Raw genomic sequence first — 22,637 nt, forward strand, 5'->3', positions numbered from 1 at the left:
CAGTGCGACAAGAACATAGGATAAAGTAAGAGTTCGAGAAGTGGGTTAAATTTAGCAAATGGTTAGGAGAGGAGCTGGAGGTCTTCAGGAGGTTTGTGAAGGTAGAGAGGGACGCCCCTGATCTGGTAGGAACTGGTAGGACGTTCAACCAACGGGGAAACGACAGACGAGAAAAGTTTGGATTGCCCTGAGCGCACGGGTGCACGACACGTCTGTATGAAGATATTCCAGTAGTGGTGCAGAACCGGAGACTACTTTAGTCAGGATTAGAGATTTGGATTTGCAGGCTGCTGAACTTCAATCCGAAATAACCACCAAGACACCAGCCGTTTGAGTTCCTTCTTTTTAATGTGTTAACCTGTCATCTCATAAATCTGTTACACTTCTGAACCAAAATATAGGCAATTATACAGTATGTAAAACAAACCCATTTTTATTTTACACTATATACATTTCATAACGTGTGCATTGCATCATGAAAACAAAAGACAAAAAGGTGATGTAATAGCGACAGAACAGAGGAGACTTGGGATCAAACGATAACTCATCAGAGCAGATAGAAGAAGTGGAGATGATCTTAATGCCAGTTTAGTTTTCTTCTTGGTGACTGTCCACGTAACTGGTGCTCGCGTCACCTTAAATCAATCCCTATGAATTATTTTGATTTGATTTATTTTGACCCAGGAGTAGTTGACGTTATAGAAAAACACAAAACAGGATTTTTTAAATAATTCAGCAAAACCCCACAGCAGACGGCCATGTCGGCACCTGCTTTAAGGGATTACAGATTAAGCGTGAATCTATGACAGCAGAAATCTCCATCGAAGCGTCATTCAATCCCACAGAAACTTACTTTGTTATCCTGCGAACTTAAAACTCAACGAACCAGACAAAAAAAAAAAGATTTAATGACTGCTTTTAAATTAATCCACAGTTTTTGATGTGCAGCTATGATACAGGACGAGATTAAATAATTCAAAACAAATGGAAAGAAATGGAGTATGTCAGGGAAACGAAGATTTGCTGTCTTCAGGTGATAATTTTTAGTAACTTGAGTCGATTTCTCTCAAACTTTTGTTCATTTACATACATAGACTCGAGGACAAAGACGTTTTAACAAGACTCAGAGGACATAACCTTGTCGATGGTCACCTTTCAAATCAGACATTATCTTGGACAAACCACGAGGTAGACTATCTAAGTTTGGCATTACATTAAAGATGTAAAATATGTTCTTTGACATCCACCTAATGTAAAGTGATTTTAAGTGTGATTCTAACCGATTAAGTGGCAAGAAAGCAATCATGTCGAATAAAATGAGCATAAACGTGATTCGGTGAACTCTTTTTCCGACTCTGTGGGAATAAAACCTGAAACTATGACACGTCTGTATTCATGGGTGTTGGCTAGAAGCACATGTATGACCGTGGCTAAACAGCTCATCATGGTGAGTCACTTCCAAGGCAAGACGAAACAACGCCTTCTAATGTTTGCTTTTAATTGTCGAGAAGAGAACAGGTTCAAATATAAAAACTGTGACCTTCCAGGTGCGACAGCGGCTCAACGCCGGCTGTTTGATGAAGGATGGCAATTAAGTCTAGTGTCTTAGTGTCTTGTCTAATTCATATCTATTTCTCCAGGTGCAAAGCAACACCGTGGGCATTTTATACGATTAAAGTGTGCACAGGCGATAAAAAGTAGACATAATTTATACCCTCACTGTGGATTCAAGCCTTAAAACTAAAGAAGATTCTTGTTTTAGCTGCTTTACCACAACAGTAAAACATCAGGAGCTGGATCATTGAAAACAGAGTGAGATAGTGTGTAAAGGGGGGTCGGTGTGATTCCTGTCGCTGAATGTTTGCGGAGAGGAAGGACATGCCGCCGTGTTGAGATTATGACTCATCAACTTCCACCGTACAAAGAGGCGACGAGAGCTCACGGAGGAACAGAAGACGGCGACATGTCCCTTCTGCCACCTTCACCTTCAGCGACGTGCAGAGCTGAAATGTTCATCCATGAATAAGTTTGCACATTTTAAAATATTCGAATTGTTGTTGGAGTTTGTCGTTACAGACCGACGACGTATTAAATCTTTAAACCTTAAAGAGTTGGGTCACTTTGGAAATAAACCACTAGATGGCAGCAGAAACATGATTTTTGTTTGATCTGATGGAGTAACTCAACTCTTCAGCAGTCTTTGTTCATCTCGTAGATGGTTTGTTCGGTTGAAAGCCACATTTCCACATAGAGAACATGAACTTTCAGCTCTGTAAGCTCTCTGCTTTAGCGATAGTGTCTCTGTTAAGGTTCAGCTAAACTAGTGTTCTCTGAAGCAACCTCTAACGTCACAGCTTGTAAAGACTGGTAGTGTACTGCCACATGTAGCCTCTCCTACACGCCACACGGTGCACATCTACATGCATGTAGTGCGATCTCTAGTACAGATGTCACATCGATGACTGAAACTTGAATGGACTTGCACATAAATTTTTTATTTGCCAGCTTCTGTTTTACCAGCATTCATTGCTCAACATATGCTGAAGTTTTCTGTCTGTAATCTGGATATACTCCAACAAAACTCGAGCATTTAACAAAGACTAAGCGCGTTATTTTGTCCGGATTGGTCAACCTTTCAAGACTCCAGAGATGTTTAATGCGAACAAAACAATTGTTGTGTTCCACGTCTCCAGCATGAGGTCAAAATACTCACTGTTTTGGAGGCTAGTAGAACAGAAGCTCGGCTTTTTACTGTCCGGAAAATAAGTTTTATCTGATCAAGTGTGAGCTTGATAACTTCGTGTTCAAGCTGTGTTTTAAAATGATTCGTGATGTTTGTTTTATCCTCTTTGGAGGACTGCATGTGTGGGCCTTTCAATTAGATTATTCGTAGTGAAATACAGATTGCCCGTGTGCAATTCCACAGAAGTGAAATTTAACGCTAGAACTGATGGAAGATGACCAGTTTGTTCCAGGTCTGCGGCATAAATAGAAATTAATTTTTCCTTCTGTGTGACTCTAACATCTGTTGGCGCCCTGTTTTCAAGTCACCACGAGCACAAACCGTCACCTGTTAAAGAACCAGAGCTGTACACGATGCACTTGTATGTGCATAATCTATGTCTACACACACACACACACACACGCACACACACACATACACTGTGCATACACACAAGGTCATATATTATAATGACATCACATTTGTTTGTCAAATACCTTTTTCTCTGTGCAAATTTTAACACCAGTGGTTCAATAAAAAAAAAAAATTTAAAAAATCAGCATTAAAGAAAAACAAAACAAAGCGTTCTGATTAAAAAAACAGCATTAAAAAAAAATCATTTTTAAAAAAACAGGAGAAACAAACTTAAATGAACAGAGCCTGCCCGTCGCCCTGACAACTGTTGCTATGGTGCAAACGAGCAGGAAGTTTTGGATGGTGATGCATGCAAAATAAAAATTTAAAATAAAAAAAAATGACCAATCAGTGCTGCTTCCTGTGTCCGCTCAGACCAATCCTGAGCTTTCAGATTGTTAATTAGAGTAATCGATTACTAAAGCTGTCCCGCCTGAGGAGGCCGCGGGTCACATGATCAACCCTCCGCGCCTTTCTCTGTCTCGTCTGTTTGTCTCCACAGCAATTATACACACACGCCTATCTACATGACCAGTCTGTTTTTTGTTTTTTAGTGTTTGCCTCTGTCAAAAAAATACTACATTTATATTTACAACAATTAAATAGAGGTCAATTAAGCACTTGTGTGGTGTCGTGACGGGTATCGAGATTCAATGCTAGCAGAGGTGGCAAAGCGGTTTTAGTCTGTTTTCTCTTTTTTTTTATCCTTTTTTCTTAAAAAAAAAACAAAAAAACAAAAACAAATAAAAACAGGAAAGCCATCCTGGTGGTTAAAGTTACATCATGCCACAATAAATAAAGGTGTAGTTAAAAAAAAAAAAAAAAAAAGGGAGGAAAGGACGATGAAGGAGAGGAAGGTTTTCTGTGCAAGATGGCTCTTCTGTGAAGCTTTAGCGCGAGTAGCAGTAGCAGTAGTAGTAGTATGTGTAGAACTAGTAGTAGAAGTAGTGTTGAAGTCAGACTTCTGTGCTGGATGCTGTTCCCAGTGTGCGGTATGCAGACGGGGGGGGGGAGAAGGTGGGAGGGAGGGAGGCGGCATTCTGGGTTGAAGTTGTAAAAAGGTGCAGAGAAGCGATCGGAAGCCAAACTGGTCTCGAACCGACGATGTTTAAGCTCGCTCTGCTCAGAAACGTCCCCACAGCGACCCCCCGCTGCCCTACTGCGACACGCCTAACTAATACACATCTAACACTGCGGTGCATTTTTTTTTTTTAAATGCCTGCAACTGGGACATCCACATCTGCGCCCACGAACGGCTCATCTCCCAGTTACTCAGCCGGTGGGAAGTTGGGTGGGTGGGTGGTATATAGCGGTGGGGTTGGGCTACGTGAGTGTGTCTCCCGGGGTTTGCTCACTCCCTTGTTTGCATTAGTGGTAGGGCTGTTTAAGAGAAGTGTGTTTATGTGCATGTGTGTGTTGGTGTGCATGTGTCTCAGTAGCTGTTTTCGTGGCCTGCCAGGATGTAGAGGTTGCTGTGGGCTGTAGGGTTGTCCGTAGGCCTGCTCTCCAGCACCACCACCCTGCAAGACAACAACACACACACACACAGTTAAAAACACGAGCACAACAATTCAAGGGAAACGTTAAATCTTCATTTCGCCTTTAAAATCCGAGAAAGAACAGCCCAGCCTGATTCAGCATGTGATTTTCTGACTGAGGAACATAAAGTGAGAAGGACACAGTAGAGACCCAGAATTTATTGTAGCAATATGTGCACACAGCCAGCAACCCACACAGGATACGGTCCAAGCCTGTAAAAACCCTGTTATTCGAGAAGAAGCAGCAGAGGGAGATGATTTGCTCTGACACTAAGCCCTTTACACTCCGTTTACCCTGAGGGAGGAGAACTGGTAGAAAGCTGTTAATACTGTTTTAAAAAGGACCCAAAGGCTCACACACATTCACACATGATAACTTTTCAGCGACGAGACACCAAAATGACCCAGTCTGTACAAAAGCTTCCAAACTATTTGACTTAAAAGCTTCTAAAATGTAAAAAATAGTGTTTGCGTGCAGCCGCAGAACAGACAAAGGTCATTTCGGTGTCATGATTCATGATCAAATTTGAATTTCCTTAGACACACTCTCTCTCTTTTTTCCTCTCATACAAATCACATCTGGCGTCAAGCAGACCTCGAGTGTCCCCGACAGAAAGCAGCAGTGTGTTTTTGTCAGCTGGCAGCGGGGCCAGCGAGGCAGTGAGTGTACCTGCGCAGAGCAAGGCCTCGGTCCTCGGCCTCTGGATCTCTACAGTCGGCACGTCTTCGGTGATGAGACATCAGAGAGGGTGTTAACAGCTAGGCTAAGCATGTGTGCAATGTGCATGAAGTGAGGAGGAGGTGGTGTGTGTAGGTGTGTGTGTGTGTTCTCACCTGTCTGATCCCAGTAGTCTGAAGATGCGTGTGCTGTCAGAGATCTCCTGGGTGATCTGATGAATATATGAGGAAGAGAAGGTCAGAGCTCGCCAGGCGACAGCAGTACAACTGTCCTGATTTCAAGTATCACGGCACAGTTAGGTAGAGACGCTCCGATTGTCGGGTTAGTGCTCAAATTAAGTCTGATCTCAGTCTTTAAAAAATAAGCGAGGAAATATCGGAATATCAGCCAAACGTTCGCATCACGTCACGCTGATCACAATGACGTGCAGCCGAGTTCATGTGAGCTTCCCTGGACAGTTATGACACCAACAAATCTGTGTGAAACCAGCTGCAAAGGCATCATCGCTACATTCATACAGTTCGTTTGTTAATGAACTTCTATATTCGGGATGTGTATCGTGATAAATTTAGCTTCATCTCCTCCTGGGTGTCACCAGCTCTAACGCTTCTTCCAGCTCTGCAGACGGATTCTGCTCCACATTCATTTCAACGAGGAATGCTGCAAGACGAGTTGACCTCTCCTTCAGGAAATATTGATTGTTTATATAACAAGGAGGCTGCTGTGTTCACATGTCCACAGTGTGAAGCTGCTTCGTCTGGTTTCGGATTTTGAGAGGTTGCGTCGAGCTGCAAGACTCGAAAAACAACAAAGGCCAGATTATCTGGGGGGGGGCAATGACAAGTTCGATGTTGTCTCCTAGTTGGTCGAAGAAAATGTGCATTATCCAACCCTATTAATCAAATCCAGCGCCCCATTAATCCACTTAGGAATTCAGCAGCAGCAACAAGCTTCAAAATCCTATTATAGTCTGCAACTAAACAACTTGTGTCATGAAGTCTGGTGGAACTGAACCTCATTGCACGACCTCTGCTGTGAATTTTCTTCTTAAAAAACAGGCACACGTGTCCATCTCACCTCATTGGTCTTGAAACTCCGTCCCTGCATGCCGTGCCTCCAGAAGGCCAGCACACTGTCTTGGAGACAAACTGCGAAAGACAAAGCGATAAACAATAACAAGGATCAAATAAGATGGCAATCCTGTCTCCATATTCACGTCACAGGTTTTATTTTTGTGACTTTAAATGAACAAGCGTGGCTGTTTTTTTTTTCCTTTGTACCTGTGGATTCGATCTGGAAGTTGAAGGTGAGCTCGGCTGACAACTTCCTGCTGGATTTCAACCTTCCCTGGAGGTTTACTATCTTTATACACCCTGTAGGGACAGAGAGGGAGAGAGAGAGAGAGGGGTGGGCATCAGTTTTACTAAATCCACTGCACAAATCTGCGTGAACGCACAGTCAAAATGCATTTATATCACTCACTATCGAGGCAGACGAGGATAGTGTCTCTCTCTAGCTGAGTGACATGGATCACGCATGTCTGCGGTGTGTCTGCAGAGAGGACGATGAGGACAGGAGTGTTTAGTTTGACCAAATCAAAGTGTCAGTGTCAGTGTGACGTAACAGAGCCGCTCTCACTGCCCTCACCTGCTTCTGTGAACCAGGAGCAGGTCGAGTTTGGGTTGACGGTGCCAAACCGGACCACCTGGTTGAGTTCGGTGCCTTTACTGACCGCCACGCAGATCAGAGGGTAGGTCTGCTCCGGGACCACCAACATCTCAAAGACCTCCAACGGGCAGGGTAACGGGAAGTCGATGTTCTGTCGAGTAGATGAGACAGTAGGTAAGAAAGAGAAGTCTGTGTGTGTGTTCAGGAAACACAAACGAAGAGTGAAAACTGACCTTGATGAGCATGAACTTCTGCATGGACTCCACCCACTCCAACAGCATGACACTGGACTGAAAGGCTCCACACAGGTACTTATGGCCTGTGTACGGGTTTCGAACTGCGCAGAAACAAAAAGCAGTTAACAAACTCTCAAATATTACCGTACCGTAATATTCTGCATGTGTTTATTATAGTTTATTAAAATAAACTTCTAGTCAGCAAAGAAACTAAATCTTCCTTCACTTAAACTCACCTACGCAGCACTTTTGGCAACCTTTAGTATCTGGAATTTTATTGGACACAGCAAACTTCCTGTTAACAGAAAAAACAAGAACAAGAAGTCAGTGTTACGTGTTAAGTTACATGTTACACAGATTATTTAAGTTGTTCATTAACATTTTTATGACTAAAGATGCATTTCAGGTGACCAAAGTGAAGCGCTGTAGTCAAGACCATTTAAACTGAAGTGGATCGAGGCCGAGACGAGACCAAGACTATGAGGGGTCAGGACCGAGACCAGACAGTATAAAACCTGCTCAGGTAGCGAACATGTGGCCAGTATTCGCCGACGTCTCGCAGCCTTCTCGGTCAACGTATTTCAGGATTGTTTGTTTTCTTTTGGACGCTCCCCTCAGAGAAATGTTTTAAAGTTAAACCCTATTTATGACACAGCACCTGATTCCCTTCTATTCATTTTCAAATTTAGACTAATTAATATTAAAAGTTGCTGTTGAAGTCTACTAATTATTCTGCAGCATTATTTATGCATTATAATTTATGCTTCATCAAATACTGAGTTTGATTTGCTGAAGGAACTTTGCGGCTGTCAACTCGTGGTCTTGTGGTTCAACCTCGACCTCCTCACAGATGTTTGCTCTGAAACTACAGCCCGACCTCTCAGTCGCTTCCACCGTCATTTGTTTTACTCTTACTTCTATAAGTGTAAAAATATGAAATATGAAATTATGGTTATTATGGTGGGGCAAATTAGACATTATTAGATGATGTCCAATATATAGTTGTGGTCTTAAAATGAAATCCAGAGTCCTCTTTGTCCGAGACAGAGACAAGACAGAGTAAAAATGTTAAGCAGTGTTGTAGTACTCGAGATCCGTCTTGGTCTTGTCTCAGAATCGACTGTTCCGAGACGAGACCAAGACGGATCCCGAGTACTCCAACACTGTTGGGAGAGTTACCTGGGAATCATCTTATCAGGCAGCTTGTGTGTGGGAATGGCTACTGGTAACTTCTGTAACTGTCTGGCCTGTTCGAACAGACCGCTCAGACTATGGGAGTACAGCTGAGACGCTTTTCCTGTGTGTGGAAACAAACAGAAGAGAAGAATGAATGAATGGATGACGCCGACTTAAGATACAACAATCTTGTTAAAAGAATAATGTGGTCAACTTCCAAACTATCCCATCACACGGACGTGTTATCGCTCACCAGATATGGAGAGAAGACAGTTGTTCATGACGTATAGCCAGGTACACCGCCGAGGAAAGAGCTGCGGACAGATACAAAGTAGAGAGACATTGAAGACTTTTAGTTTCTAGCGTTTTCTCGCATATTTCAGTAAAACTAAAATGTAAAGAAGGTGAGAAACACGTTGCATTATCTCCACTCTCACCTGTTCCATCGAGGTCTCGTGCAGCTCGTTAAGATTTAATGTGTAGATCCCCTCTTCAGCTCCGAATATCAAATACTGGTCTGAAACGCACACACAAAAAAACATAATCAACATTTTATCACATCTTAGAGCAAAGCAAGAGTCAGGATGGTTCGACTGGTTGTTCCACGCTGTGTCTGGTTACCTCTGGTGTCGGGATTGATCCATGAAGTGGCACAGTGGATCTTCAGAGGACAGCCGTTGAACACCTTGGAGAAGCACGCACCCATCTACGAACGAGAGGAGACAAAAACAAAGCGAATGATGAGCTGAGCGTTCAACAGATTACGATGTTTGAACGTGATTCTCTGTTACTCACATGGACTTTGGGTGTCGGGGGAAGGCCGTTACTGATTGGCTTCTAGGACAGACGGAGATAAACACACACACACGCACACACACATATGATCAGTTCATAATCCAGTACTAATACTTGACAAGTATTAGTACTTGTCAAGTATCGACGAGCAGGGAATAATAAAGCTGAAGATACATGCCCTAGTTTTACAGCACCAACAATTCATTTAAATGCTAAAATCTACTTCCATTTTAGTGTTTTCAAATACAAATTTCACAACTTTTGAGAGTTAAAACAGCTGCAGTGGGTGGATGTTTTGCAGTACGGGGGTGTAACTAGTCGCTGGTTGTTGTCAGAGGCACGTAAACCCCACCCTTTCTTTGCACCGTCCAGGAGTAGCTTGTGCAAAGAAAGAGATGTGATCCTTCACTGGCTTCCCGCCAATACAACACAGCATTCGACACAGTGCTGCACAACAGCACTGTGTCTGTTCATAACCATTTTAATGATGGGTTCACTGGATGCAAAAACATCCGCACTGGAACTTCTGGAAGTCCCGAGAACTCTGCTTACCGGAACATCCTTCTTGTCTTTCCGTATGGGGACACTAGGGGGCATAGTGGACTGCCGCTCTGCTGGACTGTCCCTGTCTCCACTGTGTGGAGAGTTCAGCCCATTACCTACAACAACAACAACAGAAGCACAGCTCAGTGAGTGACAGAGAAATTAAAGAGTGTGTGTGTGTGAATGAATGAATGCAGTTTGCAGCTGTGTGTTTGAAGGGGGGGGGGGGGGGGGGGGAGTGAGTGATGACGCAGAAACAGACTCAGCACACTGACACTTCTGGTCGGTTTCAATGAATACAATCTAATCCGCAGGACTGAACACGGTAACAAACAAACTACCGGGAGCAGAGAGGGAGGGAAGGAGGGAGCAGGCTAGCAGGAAGAATACAGAGGATCAAATATAGTCACGAGCACGGGGAGGTGTTAATGCGACAGACACAACCTGCCAGAGAGAGCTCGATCGTTATGACCTAAGCACAAGTAACCTGTGAAATAACTGACCTTGACTGACATTTCTTTGCTATTGCTCGACTAAAACACACACACACACAGACACAGACACAGACACAGACACACACACACACACATATTTCTATCTGATCCTATCCAAATTATTTTCCCAATTTTGTTTCCAGATCTCTGTGATTCAACTCACCACAGGTAACATTTCCAACGCCACATTTTAGACGTTTGGTTACGACTTCACGAATAAAAGATCTGTCGACCGACAGCCGACCTTCTCTCAGTCGATCTTAACAGATGAACCAGAACTAACAAGCGGAAATACTAAAAATATAAACTAAATTATCATTCAGTGTGAGAGAAGCAGTGGAAATACAGGGAATATCCAATATACTCCAATCACACTGGATATTTTTTATGTTAAGTGTATTATGAGTTTGTTTCTGTTCCTGTTCAGCTTCTATCTTTATTCACTCGTCTGTTATCATCAGAAACAACAAATGACCTAAAACATCGCTGTCCTTTTGTTGAATGACGTGGATATACAGTGCTTAACAAATGTATTAGACCATCCAGCATCATGAAGTGCTTCAATGCGGCTCTCCACATTTTACCCACGTCGAACAGGAACGAGGAATTTCAAACTGAATCCACCTTTTTATACCGAGAATTTGAGGCAGCTCACTGGGCTTAATCAAGAAATAATGACGAGCTTTACTAATATTTCAGTTTCTTTGTAAAACAGTACGTTTTCGAATTCATATATAACAATAAATATTATCATTTTGGTTAAAGAACTCCTACATACTGCTGTATTAACCATTACAGAAACATAAAAAATGACCAACGCTGTCGGTTTAGGGCAGCTGTGGCATAAACTTTATAAAACGCCGGCGTATACTAGCTTCGAACTGAGCAAAAACAGATTTAATTCCTGACTTGTGCACGTCATCATAAGTTCTGATCAGCCAGGACAATGTTTTCTCCTCTTCCTTCTTCCTCCTAGGAAGCGAGGGGAAGTGGTAGCAGTTTTTGATTGTTTGGCACTAAACAACCAATCAGACAAAAAAAAAAAAAGAGATGACAAACATACTGAGCAGAAGCTGATGGACGAAGGAGCTACAAACAAAAGATTTAAAAAGGACTATTATTAATGGACTCATGGAACAAAGAAATCAGACTACGAGGACTGAGACCACACAATCAATCGGAGGGGGCGACAGGGTCTGCGGACACTACCAATCTACCAAATGGCTGCTCTTACTCGCTTCCTTCTCCTCCTCTTTTTCCTGCTCCTCTTTCACCTCCTTCAGCACCTCCCACGCCTCCTCCAGCTCCTCCTCTGTGTGAGGCGTGTGGAGCCACTCCCAGAAATGCCTAAAGCTCCCATCATCCTCTGGGGCAGAGTTTTCGACGTCCGTGCGCTTGGGGCTCTCGTTACCTAGGCTACTGCGGCGGTGGGGCGGCAGCTTCGGGGGCGGGGGCCGCGGGGGGACGTTGGAGGCGGCCTTGGCGGGGCTCGGCGCCTGTGGGGCTGGACAGCGTTTGATGGTGCCTCCCCCTCCGCCGTCGTCCTCGCTGTGTGATTGGCTGTCGTCGTGCTTTAGTTGTTGATGCTGCGGCTGTTGGGACGAGCAGATGGACTTGGGCTGAAGAAAGGGACAAAGAGTCAGCTCATTTCTCATGTTCTGTTACAAACCACCAACTTTTCAATGAACCTTCAGATGATTGATGCATTATTCATACCTTGGGAGGAAGCGGAGGTGGGACCTTTGGCCTCATGATAGTGCTTGATTTACTGAAGAATGAGAAGACACAACACTCATAAACAGACTAACAGTTCGTGAAAATACACAAGAAGAATATAACAAACACATCTGTCAACATTTCAGCACCAAGGCTTTGGTTTAACTTGTCATTTTAAAGTACGTTTTATTATCCATACTGTTTCTAGGGAGCACAATCACACTGTCTGATGATATAATCTAGTTTTAAAGATTTCAATAAACAAGATATAGAAATGTTTTCTGTACATCAGGGCGAGAGTACGTGTAGTATCTTAAAAGAACCCTTAAATGACAAGTACAACCAAAGCTATTTGACAGCGAGACAGACGGCAGATACTACTACTTTAAAAAGGTTAATCACTACGTACAAAGAGAGACTGCCACACTAGATCAGATCAAGCATGTGTAAAGTCTCTGAGAACAGCAGCGCTGACAAGATCGCCAGCGATAATTCAAATTCAACAACTCAAGTTCTGTTTATTCACGCTATCTCCAAAACAGAACATTTTACTGTTTGAGTTTTATTTCCTTTTCTCATTTGGAGTAAGAAATCACACATTGCGAGGACGATAAGCGCCTTTAGTAAAATGAATAATTCAGCACTGCGTTCGCAGAGACTTTATCCCTTTTGCAGATTTTCTTTGGAGCCACTTGTTAATCACTGAGATATGAGAGCACACGAATGAAAACAGACAGAGGCGCAGTGGTTCAGTTGAATGGCGGTCAACAGATATATATATATATATATAAATATATACGTAAACTTTACAGTAAAAACTGATCTGTGCACGTCTGAGATTATTAAAAAGGGGGAACAGAAACCATCTATCTATCTATCTATCTATCTATCTATCTATCTATCTATCTATCTATCTATCTATCTATCTATCTATCTATCTATCTTACACCCACAACTTAAGAAATGGAGAATGGAAAATAAAGTTGTCTGTGAACATTTTTCTGGAGCTGGATCAATACACAAAAGGTTTGTTTTCACTAACGTGCTCAGTAGCATTCTTTCATTCTCATGCCTCTTTGCCAACTTAAAGGATCAGTGTGTAAGATTCAGTGTTCAAAGAGTACTAGGTCATATTTCTTTACGGTTATACTGTAGGTGTGCATTTTATATGAAGTAATATAAGAAGTAAACAGAGCCTAAATCTTACAGACTGGACCTTGAAACCTTTAATGGAGGTCCACTTGAGCACAAATTGTGTGAGTCTGCACCAACAACGGGTGAATTATTATTAAATCTGACCTCACGAGTGATTTTAGCCATAAAAATCTACGAGTTTATCAATGTTTACACGACTACAGGAGCCAATTCAGCTTCTTTCTATTTTTGCCGTCACGAGTACGAAGGGCTTTCTGACTGCAGTGGAAAATATACGTCTAGAAAGGAACACTCTGGTCCGCCGCAGACATTTGGCTTTCACACAATGATGAGGCTGGACGCCAAATAAACAGTTTTATAGAGGCAGGAGAAGACAGAAGGCAGCGTGAAGGCGTGCCCACACACACACACAGACACACACACAGCGAGGGGGCACACAGATGGCGATGCAAAGTGGAGAACAAAACAAGACAACGGCAAATAAGATGTCAAGGTCATGACGATCAGTTATCTAAGCTGAAACTACACGTGGACCTCACAGTTCGAGCATAAAAAAACGTCTCAGAATCCGATGAATTTGATACGTAGCTCGCTCTTTAAAGAGTTATTCTCTGTCCCTTTATATTCACGGAGCAAAAAATGAAGAATAAATCAAAAAGACAGATATGTTAACAACCTCCAGGTGAGTTTTTTTAGGGTTAGGGTTACTGTTAGTAGCTATTAAACTTCACACAGTAGTAACGGCATAGAAAACACACACAAACAAAGGTGGCAAATGTGGCATGATGGCAGGGTGTGCTGCATAGAGATGCGTGGATGAAACTGTGGCAAAGACAGGAAGCCTTCCTCCTCGTCTTACTCCTCATCCTTTCCCCTTTGGAATGATTAAAGGAGTGAGTTTGAGGGGAGCAGAGAGAGGAGAGGGACGAGGAGGGGGGAGGCTTCCAGCTCTAAGACTGGGAGAGAACTTACTGAGTGTGAGTTTCATCATCATCTGCACCATCATCATCCTCATCCTCATCATCCCCTAAGTGTGCCACATGGCCCCTGGGAGAGGAGGTGAAGATAAGAGGAGGGTGGGGGGAAAAGGGGAGGAAGAGGATAGAGATATAAAGGGGGATGGGGTGGAGGTGGAGAGAGCATAAGAAGGGGAGGTTAAGGGAGAAAGGGGCACGAGCGAAGGTGACAATGGAAGGAGGAGGAGGAGGAGGAGGAAGAGGTGGAAGAGGATGGAGGAAGAAGGAGAAGGGGAGGGAGATCTGAGTGAAGCTCGGTCCACAAACTACCTCTAACCCTTTGAAACCTGGGCAGATCTGAAAGGACTGAACAGATCCAAACAAAACAAGAATCCCCGCTCGCCAACGAAAATTTAAGAAACCCGCGGACGTCCGGTTATTCCACAACGTGCCGCTCGATTAGCTGACGGCGCTGTTTAAACCTCCGCAGTCCTTACAGATCTACACACCCGTCAACAGCAGACTTGACCTCTTCTAACAACTTAAAGCTTATGAATTCTCAAATATTCATCATATTTATATTAAAATACATCCGGATTTTTTCAAAAACTCAGTACTTCCTCCACGTTGAGGTGTCCTGAAGATGTATTATTTTGCTACCTAACTGCAGTGGCTTCGACTTTTTATGGATCCTTGTTAACACTTCCTGTAGACGTTTCACAATAAAAGTCTACAAGCAACAGGGATCCTGCACTTTTATTTATTTGTGACAGCCCAGCTATTTAAAAAAAAAAAAAAAAAGACTTTTGAGAATTTACAGTAATGACAAAGCATTTTTCAAAACTCTTAAATGTATGAAAAGCTCCATTTAAAGTGAATATACTGTACATCAATGTCATCCAAGTGGAAGCTTCAGGTTCATGCATTATATATTATACTACAGAGGATGTAAAAATCTGCTGTCACACAGCCAGACAGTTAAGTTAGGTGTAAAAGCCTCTGACCACAATAGTTTCACTTGTCTATCACAGAAAAGGACACTTTCGTCGACTCTTTAGGTGACTGCTGTACTGTCTTAACTGTGTTTTAACCCAGGTCTGCTAAACACTGACTGACACTGACACATTTTCTGCAAAAACAGATGTAAACATCACTTTTATCTACTCTGCTACCACCTACCAGAAAGGGATCAAAGCTGGGAGTGAAACTATATTAAAATTTAGCCTCTGGTGTCTAAAAGGGAATGTTTGGAGGACATCTCTGCACGCTCTCTGTCTTTAGACGTGAAAACTCACTTTATTTCTGTGACTCTGCAGACCAAAGGATTCATTCAACACATTAATCGCATCAGACCGTCTCATGGAAAGTAGCAAAGCACAAGAGTTGTTGAATTTCTGGGGGCAAGTGAAAAGAATGTCTCCTCAGATTTACTGCTAAAGACGCCCACTGAAGCTAAACAGAAAAACAAAAAACTGTATATGCGTGCAATGTGTGTGTGTGTGTGTGAACGTACACGTGAGAGTGTTGAGTGCGTGTGTGTGTGCCATGCTCTGCAGGAAGGCCCAACGAAGCACAGCCTTTTCTCCTGATTACATCAAAGCGTGAAGCAAAGCCGCAGAGGGAAAATAAAACCCACAAGAATCCAAAATGCAGAGAGCCGCGACAGCCTGAAGTCATTACGACAGCGTGAAGTCATTGCGACAGCGTTAGTTGCACGTGATTGGCCGACATTAGTCCTGCCGTTAATAATGATTGGCTCATGGGTGGGCGTGGTTAGAGCACCAGCAAATCCTGGGCAGGTCCCAGGTGAAGTTTAGGATGTCGGGGTCTGACTTACCTCTGATGTAGCTCCTCCTCCACAGATTTGAGAAGACTCCTATTTGTTGGACACGAGAAGAGAAAAGTTTAATTTCGGAATTTAATCTCTGAGGCTAAATAGTTTAAGTCCTTGTCAGACTATGGAGGACATTGTGCTTACAAAGCTCACACAAACACACAGCTTACGGAGCATCGTCAAGCTGCGACTATGAATAAATCATCAAAGCTACACCTCGCTCACATTCTGTTAGTCTGACTGCGACTGGAGATGAAAGAACGGGAGGAAATCCAAACATCGGAGACAGATAAAGCGATGAACGCACAATAAGGAACGACACAAAGAGAGACTCACTTGTTTCCTCCCAGTAGACTTGGCGAATCGTGCCCGTACTCCAACTGCAAGTCCTACAAGACAAACAAATGACGTTACAACTGTGACATAATACTCATAACTGGCTCATTATTTAAAGGTGGTGTGTGTATTTGATTTATCCAGGGACACAAACAGGGCTGAAGAGCTCGGCCAAGTGCCAGAATAAACCACATACACACATTCAGAACGCCTGTTCAATTTACTGCAGGGGCTGCTGTAGTGGTCGTGGTGACAGTTAAAGCAGCCTGCTAGAAATAATATGAATACCTTATGATACATTTTGAGTTGAATTCATGACCACAGACAGATGTACACAGTGACCATATGGCTATCTATGTGTATAGATTTGACTCTTGCAGAATTCACATTGTGGCCTAATAATATATTAATAATGAGACGATAGTGACGACAGCAATTCCCTCAAATTTTTTACCTAAATTTTAGGTGCAAGATCAGGAAGTGAATGATTTAAGCCAACGTTAGAAAAGCAAGTTGACGCCTGTAGAAACCTGAAGCCATCCTGCACAACATCTGCTTGGATGATCAAACATGAACCAGTACCCCCCGACCCCACCTCCAAACTTTTTGGCCCGAGAATGAAGCAACATCTACTGGTCTTCATGTTATAGCCTCTGTGTGAGTGTGAAGTAAAGAGGTGGAAGTGTTTCACAAAAAAAAAAAAAAAACGTTTAAAAAGAAAAAAGGTTGCTCACTAAGCCGAGCTAGAAAATACTACACAGAGGAGTTGTGAACACGGGTTTTATTTAACATGTAACCTTGAAAATAACTTATCTATTTAACGTATAACGATTTTGTGTGATGCCATTCTCCAAACTGTTTAAATTAGGGCTGCCACAAACGATTATTTTGACAGTCGACTAATCACCGGTTATTTTTTCGATTAGTCGACTAATCGGATCATATGTAAATAGACTGTCCCGGAGACGGGAGGGTGGGCGGACGTTGTAAAGCTCGCGGACGGAGCCGTGAGCCACCTTCGCCCCCGAGTCCTTCCATGCCGACCCAGAGCCGCCGCGGAGGAAATGCGCCCGGCGCTGGCCCTGACCCACCGAGTTGAATTGCGCGGAAGTTGCGGAAAAATCGCGGTGATTGATTAAAATTGCAACACCGCCCTGAATTAACGGGGATTCACTAAAGTTGCATTGAAGTTGCAAATCGCAACATCGCGAATTCCTGGAGGGTCTGTGTTATGGTATCATTTACGGTACAGTCCAGCCTGACGCCGATTTCCACTACTGCAGCCGCAGTTTCGAGAGAAAAGTAAACAAACAAACAAAAAAAACAACGATGCATCGACTACTAAACTACTTGTAGACGATTTTGTTCGGCGACATAATCGTGACTAATCGACTAATCGTGGCAGCCCTATTTTAAATACAGAGTATCTCTCTTACTACAACCCCACGCCAGTTTGACGTGTACAGAAATACTCTGTTTGAAAGGCCCAGTGTGTTTTGGGGGGTCCTGACCGTGTGGGTTCTTTAGACAATTTAAAGAAAGAACAAACCTGAACACGTTAAATCTAAAAAGACAACTGAGCACAGAGGATTCGTTACGTTTTACATTCCTGCAGCACCTTTTCAAAGCGGGTCGAGCTGACTAAGTTGAAAATAAGCAGCCCTGGCACTATCTGTTGTTAGCATTAAGACCACGATGTGAATGCAGCGTCGAGTCTCAAAAAACATTTTTTTTTAATGCATGCAGAGAGGAAACATACGCACACACACACACATACTGATAAGATGCACAAACACACTGCCCCGCTCAACTACAGGACGCAAGAGGTTAGAGGACATATTAGCAGGTGTACAGAGGAAGGACAGACATTCTGCAGAGAGAAATATAATAAAGAGATAGATCCCAACAAAGATCAGGTACAATACAGCAAACATGAAAAAGGTCCAGTGTGTGTGTGTTTTTATAAATTTCCATATAAAAAGTAAGTTTTGGGATCAGAGGTGCAGCTCTACAGCTGAATCTGACCTCCGACCTTCGTCTGTGCGTGTCTGACACACAACAAACGTCTCGATATGATCAGTTTATGATGTTTGCGTGAGTGCGTGCGCTGCATGTGTATCTGGAAACAACAACAACAACAACAACAACAACCACATCATCACTAAGGACTCTTATCACCATGACAACTACAACACCGGTTAGTGAGGCAAAGAGCCAAAAGCTGAAAGGAGAAGAAAATGAACAGTAACAGATGGATGGACCAGAATAGATGGAACAAAACTGTGAAAATGAACAGAAATACATGTCGGGCATGGAGCAGCCAAAACAATCATCACTGTGGAAAGAAGAAGAAAAAAAAAAAAATGCAAAATGAGCCAAAAGGAGGACAAGGACTTGCCCTCTGGAAACAGATCATGAATGAAAGAGAAATATAGAGAGTAAAGACAGAGTTATAAAATCAATAAATGGAGAAAGAGTGAAAAGAAAAGAGGCCAATGTAGGTGACAGAGGGAGAGGCGGAAAGAGAGAGAGAGGGAGAGAGAGACGGATAGAAAGAGTACTACCAGATTAGATCTCGCGGTATAGTAGAGCTCCTCAACACAGTCCAGATAGGGCTCAGAATCACACTGGTCAGCAAGACAGAGCGAGAGAGACCTCAGTTAATACATTAACCTGGACTGATGGAGGGAACGGGGAGGAATGGAGACACGGATGCACGAGAGAGAAAGAGAGAGAGGGGGGATGATTAATAAAAAATGGATTAAGGCCAAAATGGGCTCTGAAGTCCGTGGATCAGCAAGACAGAGGAGGAGGAGGAGGAAGAGGAGGGAGATACTGGATTATTAATCTGAAGAGAAGAAGGGATGAATGGGTTTAGAGTTTGGGGGAGGGAAGGAGGGATGACTTGTGTAGACTGGGGTTTAAAAATCAGCAAAACTGAGCAGGAGAGATCAATAATAAATTGCATTAATGTATATAACAGGAGCTAGGTGAAGCTCTCAATGAAAAGACTGTACCTTTGTATAGCCTCCACCAGAGACAATTAGTAGCCTCTGTTTTATTCCAGTGGCGTTCCTGGCTGTATTTCTTCTGAATTAAGACCACGTGTTACCGTAATCCAGGTTCCAGATTGTCGCTATGGGTGTGTTTGTTTTTTTGTTTACAAGAGGTTAAACTGCCGCTCCAACCACTGACTTCTCCCTCGAGAGTCTCTTTTGAGCACAGTTATGGTATCACTAATATATAACAATATTAACGTGGGAATGATTTATAGATTTTTAAAAAAAATGCCACAAATAGAAACGTAATCCTGGGTGGATCTTGGCGTGGCCAAGAACCGCACAGGTCAGCAAGACGGCGAGAGAGAGAGAGAGGGAGAGAGAGAGAGAGGACTCTGTGTTATTGTATTATTTTCAAGGAGAGAGAGGGTAGAAACCGAAGGACAACAAGGGATGGCTGTAGATGAATATCACGACGCCAGTGGCTATGTTTCATAACTTTAATCCAAGGTCCACGGTGGGAGGGAGAAGAAGAGGGAGGCATTTTAGGATGGACTGTCTCGGCCGTCTTTAAAAAAGGAGGAAGAATACAAAAGGGAGTTTGTGGAAGACGTGCAAAGGAAGGACAGAAAAGGTGGGTGGAAGCAGAGGACTTTAACGGGACACGGTGGCTGTGTGTGAACCTTGCACCATCCCATTTGTAAAACTTCTTTTAGCACTTCTAAAAGTGATAAATTTTAGTTTCTAGAGGCTCGAATGATCAAGCGACGACGTCTCAAACAATACAATTTTTTTCCAAGGCTGGGAAACTGACAGTAACCATTGTTTTCTGCCAACATCTGGGATGGATAAATCAACCGCTTTCACGCCAACTAAAAGCAAAGATGCAACATCTGTCCTTCGATTTTCTATCCACCCTGAAAAAATAAGTGCTTATAAATAGAGAGGCGCAGTTCACAGAGCTTGATGTGACTGTGTAAAGGGGACGTTGTCCGGCTGTCAGTCAGTGTCAGCACCATGTCGAGGACAGAAGAAAGAGGGTTGTTGCTTTGTGCAAATACATCCACTTTCTGCAGAGTCCTAAGCAAGGCAGCTTATAGTGTCAGCCGTGTCGTCTAGCGTTTACAGGGCATTTTCGAGCCAGGTGGGTCACATTATCCCTCGAGCATGCTCTGGGTTTATCCAAGGGTCTGCTCTCATTTGGACATTTCCCGAAATCCTCCACAGGAAGGCGTCCAGGAGACATCTTTTAATCAGATGCTACTTCAACTGGAGCTTTGCAAAACAAAGGAGCAGTGGTTCTACTGTGAGCTCCTTCTGGAGAGCTGCTTGTATCCACAATCTCAAGAAACAAAAGGTTACTGCGGGGAGGGGGAAAAAATGAAAAATCGTAGAATAAATTAGCAGTAACCTTCTTGTCGACCTTTGAATGCAGCTGGTCAGCAATCTAATTTCTTCCCTACCCGCTAAAGGATCTCACAGATCGGGAGATCCCTTCTTAAAATGCCTCAGTGTGGGAACTACCAGAGTGAACTATGTGGATGGGCTTTGTGTTCGGTTCAACACAGATTGTCAACAGCCGTGCTGGTAACTGGTGAAGTGACGGCCACATGAATACACCCTCACTCACACACTCATACAAACATGTGGCACAGCCAATAACTCACCGGTTCATGATGAGGTTCTGTCTCCTTTCGCAACGGAGGATCAAACTTCACCTGACCGACTGAGAAAAAACAGGAGATCGGATAACGCAGTGAGCATCGAGTTACTGTTAATGTATTTGTCCATGTTGACTCTGTGTGCATGAACTCACAGTTGATCTCTGACAGCGTCTTCCCCTCTCTGGCGCTCCTGCTGGTGGAACGAATACGATGAGGAACAGAGACCGGAGACTATCAGGAAAAAAGGAAGACACACACACACACACACACACAGTCAAATAGCTGTTCAAAGGATATACATAGTACTTGAGAAGGTTACAATAGGTTTAAAAAAAAAAACCACACACACATCCCCTTTGCTATTTCCTGTGGGTGGGATGTGATGACACAGCAAAACAGCCAGCCGCACTCTGCAACCAGACAACCAAAACATAGCAACAAAGTGGACGGAAAAGACAAACCTACCCTGGAACGGGCCCTCATGACTCACTGCAAGGCAACACGTCCTCTATACTTTGGGTAATATATGATAGAAGATAGTCTCAGAGTACCGTACGGTACCTTGATCGAATATATTTTAATCTAGTCACACATGCTCTAACACAGGCTGCACATATATTGAGTCATTTACTGTATGTGATGCCAGTAGCTGGTTTGGAAATACGGGTGGTAATTATTATTTCACAGCCGTTATGTTTTTGTTTTTAAGACAGCAAAACTGTGAAAATTCACAATTTAAACAACTATTCCAAAGAATTCAAAGTCTACACTGTAAAAAAAATGTTAAAAAATAAATAAATGTTGTTTTGACGGTAAAAAAAAAACGGCAGCTGTGCAGAATTTACCTTAAGAAATATGGTATAGCTTTTTCTAATATTGCGCTAAAAGGATGTTACTACTGTTGATTTCACATTTTTTTAAGGTTGGCGTTTTATTCCATATTTTAAATATTAATAATTATATATAACTGCCAAACCATGACAGTAAAAGACTGTAAACATTAAATATCACGGTGTTTTGCTGTATAATTAACAGTCCCAGTCTAATATAAAATACTACTTTATTCTGTTCCCTTAAACTGCTATGTATAAATAAAGTTTTGAAATATTTCTTTTACTGTCATGGTTTGGCAGCTAACAGTGTTCTTCCATATTCAGTCTTAAAATGTGAAGTCGTCGTCGTACAGAAAGCTAAAAAAACACAGCATCCTCAAACCATGCTTTAAAGCACCGGGGAAAGACAAACCAAGACGATACCAATCAAAAGACACATTCCATGTCGCACAGATCCACTGATAAATTTGTCAGTTTCAAACGACGTCTTACAGGTGCAATAATAATAAATCACCATCAGAGCACACAACTCAGGGTTAGTAACTGTAAGGGCAGAGGTAGATGAAGATGGCTTCCATAACTGACATATCTGAGTCCCCCTCCACCTTTTTTTAAAATGCATCCTGTATCCTGTGTTTCCTCGCCGACAAATGGAGAGACATGATTCTGATCTCTTTCTCAGAGCCGGGGGAAACAATCCTTATTGTTTGTTTTTGGCTGCTTGGAGTAACAGATGGGCAGACTTAAGCCATAAGCTAAAACTTCCTTAAACTGACGTTTGGCACTTAACTGGACAAAGACAAACCACAATGTCAGAAATACACTTTGACCTGATATCCTAAGGAGTGTGATGACGTGAAGCCATCTTCATGAACCGAG

General features: G+C 42.9%; 1 protein-coding gene across 10 annotated transcripts in view; it reads right to left on the reverse strand.

Annotated features, from left to right (window-relative positions):
- Window positions 1-329: 329 nt before the first annotated feature.
- The window catches only part of LOC104930995 (mitogen-activated protein kinase kinase kinase kinase 3), a 43,584-nt gene continuing 21,276 nt past the window's right edge, over window positions 330-22,637 (reverse strand). For 2 of the 10 annotated variants that reach the window (XM_027277334.1, XM_027277327.1), the window contains exons 13-35: window positions 21,078-21,156; window positions 20,929-20,987; window positions 18,827-18,889; window positions 16,263-16,315; window positions 15,930-15,968; window positions 14,109-14,183; window positions 11,982-12,033; window positions 11,500-11,884; window positions 9,781-9,887; window positions 9,229-9,270; window positions 9,055-9,139; window positions 8,871-8,950; window positions 8,687-8,747; window positions 8,437-8,554; window positions 7,494-7,552; window positions 7,255-7,358; window positions 7,001-7,172; window positions 6,836-6,904; window positions 6,634-6,726; window positions 6,431-6,501; window positions 5,509-5,564; window positions 5,345-5,398; window positions 330-4,656 (exon numbers count right to left, since the gene is read on the reverse strand). In XM_027277334.1, coding sequence (XP_027133135.1) covers window positions 4,569-4,656; window positions 5,345-5,398; window positions 5,509-5,564; window positions 6,431-6,501; window positions 6,634-6,726; window positions 6,836-6,904; window positions 7,001-7,172; window positions 7,255-7,358; window positions 7,494-7,552; window positions 8,437-8,554; window positions 8,687-8,747; window positions 8,871-8,950; window positions 9,055-9,139; window positions 9,229-9,270; window positions 9,781-9,887; window positions 11,500-11,884; window positions 11,982-12,033; window positions 14,109-14,183; window positions 15,930-15,968; window positions 16,263-16,315; window positions 18,827-18,889; window positions 20,929-20,987; window positions 21,078-21,156 — 2,064 coding nt within the window. In that variant the 3' untranslated portion in view covers window positions 330-4,568. The remainder of the gene's footprint in view (window positions 4,657-5,344; window positions 5,399-5,508; window positions 5,565-6,430; window positions 6,502-6,633; window positions 6,727-6,835; window positions 6,905-7,000; window positions 7,173-7,254; window positions 7,359-7,493; window positions 7,553-8,436; window positions 8,555-8,686; window positions 8,748-8,870; window positions 8,951-9,054; window positions 9,140-9,228; window positions 9,271-9,780; window positions 9,888-11,499; window positions 11,885-11,981; window positions 12,034-14,108; window positions 14,184-15,929; window positions 15,969-16,262; window positions 16,316-18,826; window positions 18,890-20,928; window positions 20,988-21,077; window positions 21,157-22,637) is intronic. The other 8 variants (XM_027277333.1, XM_027277328.1, XM_027277330.1 and 5 more) reach the window with 8 other exon arrangements.

Source organism: Larimichthys crocea, chromosome III, assembly GCF_000972845.2.
Source record: "Larimichthys crocea isolate SSNF chromosome III, L_crocea_2.0, whole genome shotgun sequence".
Taxonomy (NCBI): domain Eukaryota; kingdom Metazoa; phylum Chordata; class Actinopteri; family Sciaenidae; genus Larimichthys; species Larimichthys crocea.